The sequence below is a fragment of the Lissotriton helveticus genome, chromosome 9 (genome assembly GCF_964261635.1).
Source record: "Lissotriton helveticus chromosome 9, aLisHel1.1, whole genome shotgun sequence".
Taxonomy (NCBI): Eukaryota; Metazoa; Chordata; class Amphibia; order Caudata; family Salamandridae; genus Lissotriton; species Lissotriton helveticus.
In genome coordinates, this window is record NC_136070.1 from 566,463,314 (window position 1) to 566,477,810 (window position 14,497).

The following is a 14,497-nucleotide window of genomic DNA, read 5'->3' on the forward strand; positions in this document are numbered from 1 at the left end:
TTAAGACATGCACTGGCCAAGACAACAAAAAAAAAAGTGTGAGTCAAAGAAAAGACAAGCATGGAGTCCAATGTTGTGAACTGCGCTAATGCAGCAGACACAGGATGCTTTTAGATCCACTGTTAGTGCTTGGAAGGGGCCGTCGGAGGCACACGACACGTTACAAATGACTTGGCATTACGGAGATTTAATTTCCTACCACAATTTCTGCTCAAGCTGTGCAAACACTTGCTCGTATGTCAGATCCAATGAAAAGAAGATATTACAGGTTCCGGAAAACATTCTGTTCCGGAGGACAGACCCGATATTCACAGTTTAAGAGCCAAACCATGAGCAAGGAGACTGTCTACAAGTCCTCAGCCAAATTCAAGGCTGCATCACAACACGAGTTAAACATGCTGAACGTACCTCCGTGGTGAGCAGAGCCCCGGATGTCCCTCTCTCTGCCTGCGTTACTCGACTGTGTGTTGTTGCCAGAAAGCATAACGAAAAAAAAAAAAGGAAGAGAGGGGAGGGGGGAGGAGAAATGCGTCTCGGCCGGAGCAGGGGGCGGAGCAGGGAGAGCGGGCTTTGGAATGTAATTGACACGGCCGGCCGGTCGTGAAACTGAAAGCATGGCCGGCCGGCCGGCCGTGAAAGCCTTTGATGCGGCAGGGGAAATGCGAGACGGCGGGAAGGGGAGGGGGCGGAGCGGGTAAACAAAGACGGATGTGCACGCGCTTTTAAGCTCAATGCGCATGCGCATTGAGCTTAAAAGTCACGGGCACTACAAGGAATCGCCACGATTCCTTGCAGTGTGGATAAAGAGTGGATAAGTCCCAATACTCTCGCTTGCTCGATGCGCATGCGCATCGACAGGCGAGACCTAAAAAGGGGTTCCTTTTTTGCTGAGGTAAGAGCCAGTAAATGGGCAACCTTCCAAGTGAGGAATTTGAGATCAGCTTTATGGATCGTCTCAAATGGACGCTTCATTAACTGCGCTAGCAGTGTTGAGTTCCCACTCCGGAGGGGTGCTCGCACTGGAGAGAAGGCTCAGGAAAGTCCTTTCATAAATTGTTTGGAAAGTGAAGAAGAGCAGAGAAAAGAACATTATAAACATTTCCTGAATCTGAAAAGAGCAGCAAGAGGTACTTTGACCGATGAAAAAGTAAGCCCCGACTTGGCTAGAAAAAGCAGAAAATGGAGAACTTGTCCTGCAGGAGCTGTAATTGAGTGTATATTATTCGCCTCACACCAACAGTAAAATTGCTTCCATTTGAGGCGATAAGTCTTGACTGTGCTTTGGGCACGAGATTTGGCCAATATTTCACAACAGTCCTAAGAAATGAGAAGCTGTGCGTGCAAGTGAAGTGACTGTGGGTCCGGATGAACCACTTGGCCTCCGTCCCTTGACAACATCGTAGGCGTCGGCAGTAGGTGAATGGGCTTGTCTGGAGACAACAGTAGAAGTTCCTGGAACCAATATTGTCTTTGCCAACGGGGTGCAATCAGAATTAGATGGCAACCTTCCAGCTTCATCTTGCGGAGCACCATTCGGAACCAATGGGGGAAAAGCGTACGCACAAATCCCCGACTATTGCATGGACAGGGCACTCATTCTTGATCCCTGTTGAGGGAACCTGCTGGCATATTATTGGCATTCCTTGTTCTCTCTCGTTACAAATAGATTCAGTGCTGGTTTGACCCAAGCTTTTAACACTGGGTTCATCTGTTCCTTTTCTGCTTCCACTAGTGACAGTCCGACTGAGACGTGCTCAGGGTATTGTGGAGAGCCCTGACGTGTTCGGCTCTCAGGGCATCTTTTGGAATGTGACGCCTTCCCACAATTCCTGAGCCTCTTGCGAGAGCGTAGCTGATTTAGTTCCTCCTTGTTTATTGATATAGTACATGCTGATGGTATTGTCGGTCTGGACTAGCACAGAGGAACCCGCAATCCTCGGGAGGAATGCTTGGAGAGACAGAAAAACATTGTGGAGCTCAAGCCTGTTGATCTGCTGTTTTTGGCTTTGAAACCATCTTCCTTGAATTCTGCAACTCCTGCAGATGACCTCCCCATCCTTCCATGGAGGCATCAGTCATTAAAACTAAATCTGGAATGGTCTGTAGGAACTTGAGACCCTGGGTTAGAGTCTCTGTCTGCGACCACCAATGTAGACAATTTATAGTGCACGGCGTGACCTTGATGGTATCGTCGAACGAACCCATGGTTTGTTGCCATTGAAGTTGCAGTTCCTCCTGAAGAGGTCTCATTTTGAGCTATGCCAAGGGTATGAGATGTATCGCTGAAGAGCACATCCTCAGGAGCGAAGCTAACATTCGAACTGAAACTGACCTTTTTTAAATTAACCTTGCCAATTTTTGAAGACACAGCTGGCGGTCGTGTGACAAGAATGCATTGCTTTTGACCGTGTCTAACCTTGCTCCGAGAAAAGACATTACTTGGAGAGGACGTAACTGTGATTTGCTGTCGTTGAGAATCAACCCCAGAGAAGAGAAGAGATGGGTACATTCTACTGTGGCAATCTTGGTTTCGTGTTCTGAAGGACCTTTGAGCAGCCAATCGTCTAGATAAGGAAATACTTGTATTCCTCAAGATCTCAATGCTGCTGCCACTGGTGACAAGTACTTCGTGAAGGTTCTTGGTGCCGATTTCAGCCCAAACTGGAGCACTTTGAACTTATAATGGGCGCCAGCCACTTGAAAGCGAAGATATTTGTGCTGTTTGGGGTGGATAGGTATGTGGAAATATGCATCTTCCCTATCCAGAGAAGCCATAAAATATCCTTTGTTTAAACAACTCAAATCTTGTGAAGACGAGGGGGAACACCCTGGACGGAGTAGTAGGTGGCTGTTTGATGAATTCCAGGGAGTGGCCATTGGTTACTAGGTCTAGTACCCATTGGTCCGACGTAATTTCCTGTCACTTGTGAACAAAAGCTGAAATCTTCGGGTCCACGGGTAAGGAGGGTAAAATGGTTGGCGCCCTGTGGAGATCGCGGCTTCCTGTTAGTGTCTCGGCCTTGATACTGTGATCTCTTTCGACCACCCTGACGGGAGAAACTAGTCGTAGACCATCAACAGTATGATGTCTGGCTGTAAGGCAGTACTGGGATTGATACTGCTTATTCGGTTGGTTTTGGTATCCTCCTCTTGATGAAAAAGCACGTCCTCTCGCTCCTCTGAAAGATCCGTGCCCGTATTGAAGGGTGCTTAATGATCGTGCAGTATCCGTGTCAGTTTTTATAGCTAAGAGGGCTTCATCAAAATGTTGACCAAACCAAAAACTCTCCATCATAGGCCATGCCTAGAATCTTTGTTTGCCCCTCAGGTCTGAAAGTAGTGGCTTTAAGCCATCCCTGGCGTCTAAGCACTGCAGCCCCTGCTAGCTGACGGAGGTTGGTGTTCACGATGTCCAAGGCGCAATCTATAGTTTCTGATGCGGCACGTTCTCCTTCCAACAGAATCTTTCTTGCTTCCTGCCTTCGGTCCTCAGGAATGAGTTCAATGAGACTCGCCATGTCTGACCACATTTGACAGTCATAACAGCCGATTATGGCTAGAGGATTGGCAGCTCTAATAGAGGCTGCTGCCAAAGTAGAGAATGTTTTGCCTATAAGGTCCAGACGACGTCCTTCCTTGTCAGGCTGTGTGCGATAGGTGTTGCAGGATTTTAGATTGTTGTTGGGCAGCCTGTGAAATTACTGAATCTGGCAGAACAGTCACCTATTAGAGAGGATGGGCTGTTAGCAGGTGCACATTATTTCTTTTCTATGCGCAGAAGCACTGCTGGAATAGACTTAGTCTATTATAGGTACCACTCTCGTGATCTTCCTGGATTCTTCCTTGAAATCATGAAGGAAATATTCTGTCTGTTCGACTGTAACTGGCAGTTGAAATCTAGCTGCTGCCCGCTGCATTAAAAAATGTACAGGGTGCTGTCATAGATGAGGCCATCATAGACAATCTCATCATAGACTTTGCTGTCGTAGACATAGGTCTGTAGGCGAGGTTATTGCAGATGACCAACCATCATAGACGAAGCTGTCATAGACGACAGTCATAGACAATGCCATCTTAGATGAGGCAATCATAGGTGAGGGCATCCGTAGGTGAGGGCATCCGTAGATGAGGCCATTCATGGATGAGGCCATTGGTAGACGGGGCCATTGGTAGACGGGGCCATACATAGATGATGAGGCTGTCAGACGACAGTCATAGACAATGCCATCTTAGATGAGGCAATCATAGGTGAGGGCATCCGTAGGTGAGGGCATCCGTAGATGAGGCCATTCATGGATGAGGCCATTGGTAGACGGGGCCATTGGTAGACGGGGGCCATACATAGATGATGAGGCTGTCAGACGACAGTCATAGACAATACCATCATAGATGAGGTTAACATAGGTGATGTCATCCATAGATGAGGCAATCCTAGATGAGGCAATCGTATGATGGCCATCCGTGGATGAGGCCATTCATAGATGGAGCCATTTGTAGTTGAGGCCATTCATAGATGAGGCCATACGTAGATGAGGCTTCATCGATAAGGCTGTCAGACGACCGTCGTAGATTAGGTTGTCTTCGAGGGGAGGCTGTCCTAGGCAATGCAATTGTAGATGAGACCATCTTAGACAAGGCTGTCATAGACGACCGTCGTAGATGAGGCCTTCGTCGTCGACGACCGTCGTAGATGAGGCCGTCGTCGTCGACGACCGTCGTAGATGAGGCCGTCGTCGTCGACGACCGTCGTAGATGAGGCCGTCGTCGACGACCGTCGTAGATGAGGGTCGTCGACGACGACCGTCATAGACGACCGTCGTAGATGAGGGTTGTCGTCGACGACCGTCGTAGATGAGACCGTCGTAGATGAGGCCGTCGACGACGACCGTCGTAGATGAGGCCGTCGACGACGACCGTCGTAGAGGAGGCCGTCGACGACGACCGTCGTAGATGAGGCCGTCGTCGACGACCGTCGTAGATGAGACCGTCGTAGATGAGGCCGTCGACGACGACCGTCGTAGATGAGGCCGTCGACGACGACCGTCGTAGAGGAGGCCGTCGTCGACGACCGTCGTAGATGAGGCCGTCGTCGACGACCGTCGTAGATGAGGCCGTCGACGACCGTCGTAGATGAGGCCGTCTTCGACGACCGTCGTAGATGAGGCCGTCGTCGACGACCGTCGTAGATGAGGCCGTCGTCGACGACCGTCGTAGATGAGGCCGTCGTCGACGACCGTCGTAGATGAGGCCGTCGTCGACGACCGTCGTAGATGAGGCCGTCGTCGACGACCGTCGTAGATGAGGCCGTCGTCAACGACCGTCGTAGATGAGGCCGTCGTCGACGACCTTCATAGATGAGGCAGTCGTCGACGACCTTCATAGATGAGGCAGTCGTCGACGACCTTCATAGATGAGGCAGTCGTCGACGACCTTCATAGATGAGACCATCGTAGATGAGACCATCGTAGATGAGGTCCATATAGGTGAGGCAGTAATAGTAGACATGGAGTTTTGGTATAGACTCCTAATGTCAGGTTAAGAGGATTTCCCTGGTGTAGTGTCAGGGATGAAAAGGGAGTTGTAGGATCAGCCTCAGAGGAAGTTTTTTCCAATTGCCTCGCTGCGAGAAGTGCCTTATAAAGACTCAAGGTGAGTCTTTATGGCTTGTATGCGCACCCTCTGGAGGCTCATGGCGCGACTTCTCCCTTTGACCTCTCCTATGAGGTGAAGGAAGCCTCGTTGTCCTCATCAGAAGTGGCAGATTAAAGTCTCTGTAGTCCCAATAATAGCCTCATCTCTCAGAACGTGAGAGTTATTGAGGGAAAGGTTAGACACATTTCATAGTCTATTACCTTGTTTTCTGCCAATCTGCCATATTACTGCCTTAATAGGGTCAGAGAAATGAAGTATGATCTTGGAAGATCCAAAAAGAAGTAACAGCTGAAGAAACTGAGCAGAGCTCAGGGAGACTCCCTTCACACACGACGTGCGGTGAAAATCTGAGGAGAACTGGCTCTGCAGAGAAGGTTCTAGAGGGTGCTGATAGCTGATTGGTTGTGACCAAATTTTTGGTTCTTTTAGCATAATGCTGTAGATAGGCTACTAAGATCTAGGCCTCAGGCCTTTTCTTTTGGGCCTACTTCTGTTATTTACCTTTGGCACTGCTTTTTTATTTACTGTGGGACTCCCGCCTCGGCGATGGGGAATGATGCAGGCATGTGAATCTACGAAAGATACCCCAATATTAGATAATAATCTTTAAAGTCCTTACAGCTTTGGAGGTATTGCAGTTAAAGATGGGGTCGGGGACCTCTTCTCCTACCAGTAGAAAAGTGAGTATTGGCTTAATGGTCCGTCCCACTCGACACCTGAACATCTATGCTGCAACTGGTAGACTATAAACTACAGGCACTTTACCATTACCACCACCAAAGGGATATCTAGGGTGAACTGGCAGCAAGTGTACCCTTGGTTTTGTTCACTGGTCTGCATCTTAAACAGACTTTGAAAAATTGCAGACCCAAGCACTCCAAAGACAACCCAAATCACAGCCACACCTCCCTCAAAAGAGAAACACTAGCCATATGTCTCATAGTTGAACTAGAATTATAGTGCCTATTGCTGAGAAGCTAGACCGACATTTAGGTTTGGTTCTCTGGCTCAAAAGTTGATAGGCAGTTCTGGTTTTTGATGACTATTTTTAGAGCGGTAGGAATGTCTGGAGATTGAAGTTCATACAACGTTATCACCTGTGCCAACTGTTTCTGAGTGTCTAACCTCAACCCACATCATGAAGTAAGCCTGGACTGCTCGACCATGCTACACTGAAAGAGTCCAGTACTAAAGGGAAAACTTCCATTACTTCCCCGTCAAGTGGAGCATAACACTATTGTGGCTTCAGGACACTTGTGGTAAACAACATTAATTGTTGCACTTAATGTGCTGGAACCTCTTACTAACGTGGTACCCCAATGAAAGGCATCACATCAGCTGAGAGAGACCATATTCTTAATTCCTGAGAAAAAAAATAAGCAGCTGTGGAACGTTTTACTTGTTTTCTTTCCTTCTCACTACCTTGTCAATCCTACCACTCAAAGTGTGGGAAAATAAGGCTACTGTGCACATGTGGTTCCTAGGAGTGGCCCTACTAAACAAGATGCACTGACACATGGGTTTGTTATTGAGTATACTAAAATGAAACACAGAGTGTATGCTCCAGCACGAAAGGTAATATAATGCAATGGCAAAAAATGTTTACAACAAGAAGGCAATAGAAATAATGAAAGAACCTGAATAACCCAATTTATTATGGTGAAAGATTGTAGTTGGAGTTAGTTCTTCGGCTAATCAAGTCCTTTCCAGAGGGAAGTTTCAAAAGAAAGCTGTGAAATACAATCATACACTGCACAGTGTTTAAGTAGCAATGCAAGAATATGCACAATTACCTCCCTTCATCCATCCATCCATCAAGACAGTAACAAACATGTAGGTAACATAATCACCCCAACAACATACCTAAAATAGAGGAAGATGGGGGTCCTACCCCAGAAACAAATCCACAGGAAAAGGACCAAGAAACCTATATCTGTCAGGAATTCAGTGAGCCCACGCCTACCTAGAATCGGCAAAGACTCCATTTCCCGGAAGGCCGTCCTTCGGGGAAGCCGATTCTCTATTTTAGAGACGTGTGACGCAGGACGCGTCGTAGGTGATTGAAGAGTTTCCTGTTCGTACAGTAGCGAAGCGGCTGCTAGCTACTCTTGGATCTTTGATGCCGGAGTTTGTTTAGTGCTTCTCGATACTGTGTCCACGCCCGGGACAATGACTGCGGATCGGCAAGCACAAGAATTGTGTCCTCTCCTGTGGAAGTGCTCGGCTGAGCATTTTGGTTCTGATCGCTGGTTCTCCCACACACAGACGCGTCGGGAGTTCACCAGCCCCTCCTCTTCTGATATTCACAGTGGATTACAGGCGAGCGCGGAAGGGCGCTGTTATTTGGGTTTCCTAGTCTTATTCTCTAGCGGTTGTTAGAGGATGGCCCGAGGGGTCTTTGTTGAATATTCCTTGGCAAAGAAGCGCAAGAGTGAAGGTGTCCCTAGCAGGTTTTGCATGCCTGCGGATCTATAGGGAAGCACCTCCACTCATCTCTGCATACTGGGGCTCACGTCCGGAACTGGCTGTGGAAGTGAGGTACATAACTCTTGTTTTGATTTTGTGACATTGGTTCTTTTGGTGCTCCACTTACTTGCTGGATATTCTGGAGATAAGGTTTCTTCTGTGGCTGTTAACAGGAAGAGACTACAAGAGGATTCTTGAGAAACCACAAACTATTTTTTATCCAGTGAAAAAGGGGCTATCATTTCTTCTCTGCATTGTGTGTATGATATAGGGTATGTATGACTGAGTACTTGCATATGGTTTAACTAAGCTTTAAAGAAACCGAGAGTTGATGTGCTTGTGCTTGACTTCTAGGTACCAGTTAATTTGTTCCAAGGCGCGAGAGAGGCATCTTGCAACCCTGGGAATTCACTTCAGTCAGTAGAAGGTTATATGAGGTATGAGCATACATATAGCGAGATACTACTGAGAGTAGTCAGGATGGTTAATCTGTATTAATGTTATGTTTATTTTGTTACAGGTATCCCTATTCCTCGCTTGATCGCCTCAATACTCTGGGTATTTTCCAGTCAGAGTTGGGGATGCCAGGAGGTGGACCCCCTTTGAGCATCGCCCAGATCCTGAGGAGTCCTGGTGGTCTCGACAATATCCATGAGACACTACAATAATACAAAGACCTTCAGACAGACTCCCACTTCAAGACACAACCCAACACTCCACAGGCGGGAAGAAGAGTGAACTCAACCTGGAGATACTACAATCATATGAATAACACGAGGAAGGCTCAAAACACTGGTCTGGTCTTCATTTTAGCTAAAATCCAGAAGAAGGTTGTTCAGTTGAGTTTGTTACATTCCTTCATGTCAGAGTCTGCAGACAAACACTCACCTCGGCACTGTGCAAGTTGGCATAAAACCTGGATCCGTCAGAAGGTGCTTGCCAGGGCTTCGACTCAGCCTGTGAGCAGCTAAATACAAAATAAGGGTGCATCAGAAAAGAGGGAAGACAAAAATAAAAGCACAGGCGGACAGCCAAATAAAGAAAAGGAAATGATATAGGTAACAAGAAACACACAGTCATATAGGTAGGAAGAACAATTGATATATCGACAGACAGTAAGATCACTGTGTAAACCAAGGTTAAAACATGTATTTAACTTTTCAAACAGAAACCGATATAAAGATCTGCAAAGGTATATAGACCTTCACACATACAGACCCCAGCAATCGGGCGACACCTTTCAGACGCCCACACAGTAACACGCACACGCCCAATCTCAGCCTGGAATCCAACTCCCTACACCTCCACAGGAGGTGACTCTAGCCACATATCCTGGGGAACCATCCACCGGTAGATCCACTGCCGCCAAATTGTTTAACATGTCCCCGAACGCTCCAAATCTTGTTCTGCGTGGTTGTCAGTACTCACAGCACATAGCCGTCTCTCCTCAGTCACACCCCATTTGAACACCAGTTATAGTTAACTGAAATTACTATGACTCCCGCCCTCATCATGCACTGCTTATGAACTCCCATTTTACAAAACTAATGACATGTTCTATGACGTCATTGATAACATTACTGATGGCAACTGAAATGACATCATTGATGACAACACTGCATGGCAAGGATGCAAGCGGACTTAAAATTGTTATTCACGTGAAGTCTTTGGGAGGTTAATCCCATTAAGGGGAGTAAAACATTGTGTACAGATGTAGTGCTGAATAACTTTAAGTCCATAAATCCTATAGAACGGTGTCACACTGATTGTATGATGTCATCAATGATTCCATTTAACATGTCATGAGTGATGCATTATGTGAGGTCAGAAGCGGTGCATGGTGAAGGTAGAACATGGTTGCTCAGTAAACCAGGACTAGTACATTTCAGAGGTTTTTCTATTTTTAAACATTAGTGCTTACGTTAGATTAACACCTAACTAGAACGTCCCTTCAACCTTTAGTTTTTTTCAGTGCACAGGGAACTGTGAAGTAAGGGAAATACTTGATGGCTGCTGTGAACTACGGATTTAATCATCAGAAGGACAGCCCCTAAACCACTTGGTAGAGTTTTAACAATCTCAGGACTACTAGGGTTATGTGACACGGCAGGCTTAATTATGCAGCAAGGTTATCTAAATGTTGTGGGCGAATTTTTTTTAAGTATGTGGCACATTCTCTGACAATAGTATATTCATTCATTGGTGCAAGAAAGAACATTTATGTTGAAATCTGTAACTTTTGAAAATGATGTGGCAAATTAAGAGGCAAACACACTAAATCCATAAATATATGGTAAATACTTCAGCTACCGAACAGCATAAATCAACTGGCCCTCACCATTGCATATTGATTTATCAGCAATTTATTCAAGAAAGATAAACAAAACCTCAACATTTTAATCCCAGTCTGTGCACATTGTTAGATAGCCTTTGAAGAAATCAACTTTTTCAAAGTAACTGCCCCAAAATAAACATGTAAGATAAAAAAAATACATAACGGGTAGCATATGTAAAGTGGTCCTATATTGCAATCGTGGGGTTCTAGTGACATTCAAAACCAGAACCCGAGGGGGCTGTGGCCAAGATGGGGGGCGCTAGGATGTCTTTCATGATCCCTCCGAGCCACTGCCAACACATGCCTTTTTATCAGCCCGCTGGCACCTCGCCCACGACCCTGAAACAGTGCCGCTGCCTGCGGAAGTTGAGACGTTTGCTGGAGGAGGTTGATTCTGCCCGGACACCTGCGGGGCATCGGGACCCCGGGGGCTGTCGAAGAGTGAGGCCCTACATTTTGAGCGTGGCCTACTGAGTGGTGCTTGAGCTTACCTGCCATCCACAGCTCCTGTCGGACAGCAGCGTGCCAGTGGGCCGCAGGAGAGGACCTCGGCCGACACAGTGAGGTGCTGCTGGCGGCGTGGAGGTTGCACCCCCCACCTGGATTGCTGCGCGGGGGAGGGGGGGGGCAGAACCGGATAGTAGTCATCCGGGGAGTAAAGACTTGGAGGGAGTTGGCCATGCATGAGACTCCCCGCCCACTTTGAGTTAGTGCTCCCAGTTGCCCAACCTGTTCGCCAAAGGCCCATTGGGGAGGACCCCTTTTGATTCAGAAAGAAGTTGCTGGCAGCATTGAGCTTGACCCCCCCCCCCCCCCCCCCCAGATTGCTGCACGGGGTCAGAGCCCCTCTGGGAATATGTCAAGGCCGCAACTCTCCAGACAGGGAGAGTAAGAAAGAGTGCGCTCCCCCAGCCCGGGCTCTGAAGCTCCTGCCACTCCAAAACATATTCAAGAAGTATGTGACTCAAACTCCCAGGCACTACTCCCCTCCAATTAAGGACCATATCGCACACTGGGCAAACAGCCCCAGGAGCGTTTGAGCAGCGTCAGCGGCCCTGTGGAACACTCCCTGCCCGCGCTGGTTGGGCACCAATCCACCCAGGCCGGCTTTAGGCATGTGCAAGCTGTGCACCTGCACAGGGCCACCAAACCCCAGGGGCCACCACGCCAATATATATCCTTAATATATTAATCCTCTGAGGATGGATACATATTTGCGTGGTGGCCCCTGGCAGGGATTTGGCAGCCTCTGGCTCTGTTCCACTTCTAAACACCCTGACCCCCTCCCCTCTTTACTGGCCGCACGCTCCGCCCCGCCCGGACCCCCTCTTCCGGGCCCCCTACCTACGCTCCCTGCCCAGGGCCACCATGAGCCTAGAGCCGCCCCTGCGGGGGGTCAAAGAGGTGAGTCTCTTCATTTCAAAGGAGAGTGCCTCAAAGTTCAATGCTTCAACTTTGTATGAAACGAAGACTGCCAGCGCCGGTGACTCGAGAAGGGACCCGATAGTCACGAAGAGGAATCTAATGTGTTCACACCAGGGCCTAGAGAGTTGAAACCTCCCTAGCCCAAAGGGGCTGGTGGAGTGGGAACCAGGGGTACTAGAAGGTTTTGCAGAAGGGTTTAACTGCCATACTCAGAAATTCACTTAAATATACAGTCTGATCTTGTGGGACAAAATAATCAATATCAAACTTTTGTGTTGCTTCATTCATGGATTCATAAAATATCAGAATGTTGTTAACCTGAGAAATACGCCATGCTGACATATTTTATGGCATGCAGGTCACACATCTGCATGTCAGCAAAACTAACATACAGCGAGGGCAAACAAGCATGCACACCATCCAGCATAATGATTTGAGTACAACCCCTAAAAAGTGTTGACTGTATTGGAGTACTCTATGTAAACCAGTCTCTGCATTACGAAGTTCTTTCATAGTGCAGTGACAGAGAAGCAGATCAGTTGCAAAGATATCAGCACAAACAATGACCCAGCATAACGAACTGGGAAACCTACCACAACATAACCTGAATATTGAAAACTGAACACAAAACATTTGAAGCCCAAACAGGGTCTTAAAACGTCCAACAAATAGTTCACCTGCGGATTATCATTTTTGTAAAGACAATGCCAAAATCTTGAACGCTTAAGACATTTCACAATTTGATCCTGACAATAACCTCAATCATCTAATTTTACTCCTTACCACTTTCAAACCAGCTTTCGAGGGGAAGATAAGAATGTCCACCTCAAAGATTCAGGCACCTAATTTGCCTATGGATTATTGTCCTGTGTGATACATGAAGCAATTTTTCCCTAGGCTAGCTAAAGACTTATCGATTATGCTGTATTCCTCTCTGTCGGCCATCACCAGTAGTCGGAAACATTATTAATTTCCACACAAATAAAAAATACAATATTATGTACCCCTTCCCCTGACAAATTATAAGCCGATTTCCACTCTACTGTAGCCAAGCAAAATCCCAGAAAGAATAGTAAAGGAACAACTACTGAAAATAATTCTGCTGTTTCTAACCATCAATAAGGATTCCTCCCTGTTGGAACCACTCCAACAGCAGACAGGAGCTCCTCCTCACACTTTGTCAAGGCCAGCAAGCTGTTCTCATACTCCTCGATTTATCTGCCTCTAACAAGACAGTTGACCATAAAATGCAGCTGTCCAGGTTGAATGAGTGGTTAGGATATCCATGGGTCATTAATTGTATTAGTTTATTCCTCCAAGGTCAGGCTCAACAAATATCCATAGAATCATCAGAATTGTTCTCCCGTCTGTGGTCACTATATGGTTCTCTAATGCTACTTTTTAATCGCTATGTAGGGCTCCATATTAGGTCCTAGTCCAGCACAAGAAACATTTCCAGATATTTGTCGAAAACAGACACGTCTACGCCGATTTGAAAAATAAATTAGAGTGACATTTCGGTGTCACCAATGTCCAGAAAATACCTAAATGTAGACAAAAGCATGTTTTCTCTGCCTAATTGGAGAAAAAATGACAATCCTAGAACTGGGAAGACATTACACTGCATCCCTTCCTTTCAACTGGCCATATATTCGGGGCATGTTTCCACTCCACTGGTAAAGCTGAAGTCCGAGGATGATCTTGGAGTTCTTATACAACCCTCAAAATCAACACTTTGGGTAATGAGTGTTAACTTGCAATTTTCCATGCATCCCAGAATTCTTACTCCTACAAACCCCCATCTAACAAGGGGTCTTGGGGCTTGCAGACTATTGTACTGGTTTATACACGTATTCAAAAGAAACTGTTAAACAGACTTCAACGTCAACCCACAGAAATGCGCCTAAAGTTAAGGAAGATTCAACCCGCTAACCTGTCCACTACTGACTTATAGTGGGTGTCAGTATAAAAAGAGAATTACTTAGCATTATCCATAGGTCTGGAAGAAATTGATATATGCAAAAAAATGTACATCCCCCCCCCACTAGGAACCTCCACCCAGCATCACTTTACATATAACAGCAGCATGGCAGCAGATATCCCATTATAATGCAAGGCCCTAAACTGTAGAACTGCATGGACCCCCAACTCAAAACTGACTCTGGAAAATCTTGAAAACTAAAATGTTTGAGATTTATTGTATCCGTAGTATCTCTCCAGGGTTGCAACAAAAGAATAACAGGTAGTATTAACGCACCATACTAAACTTTAAGAGTCCACTTATTAACTACTTTGAATTGCTCTTTCTCCCATATACAAAAGATCGAAATAAATAAATCTAAAAACTCAACCTTCTATCCCTCCAATGTTGATCAATCGAGTATTATTATGTTAGATAACAGTAACATCTGTATTGTACAGAAGAATGAATCCCTTATAAAAGCATCTATGACTACTATTAAAAGTGAGTGAGCGTCTTATAATCGCTGGTGTGATCTGCTGCTTCTTTTGGCATGGCAGAATATTTACCATGATGAGAAGATTTGTCTCTGGCATGTGATCAGTCCCATGTAAGTTGAACTTCTACTAGCTGTGAAGCCTCTGCCCTAGGGCAACGTT

The 14,497-nt window shown here is 46.4% G+C and overlaps 1 protein-coding gene across 1 annotated transcript in view; it reads right to left on the reverse strand.

The window, feature by feature from the left end:
• TMEM179B (transmembrane protein 179B) overlaps positions 1-14,497 on the reverse strand; it is a 116,368-nt gene that overhangs the window by 54,454 nt on the left and 47,417 nt on the right. Inside the window, exon 4 of the mRNA XM_078660492.1 lies at positions 9,007-9,085. Coding sequence (XP_078516618.1) covers positions 9,007-9,085 — 79 coding nt within the window. The remainder of the gene's footprint in view (positions 1-9,006; positions 9,086-14,497) is intronic.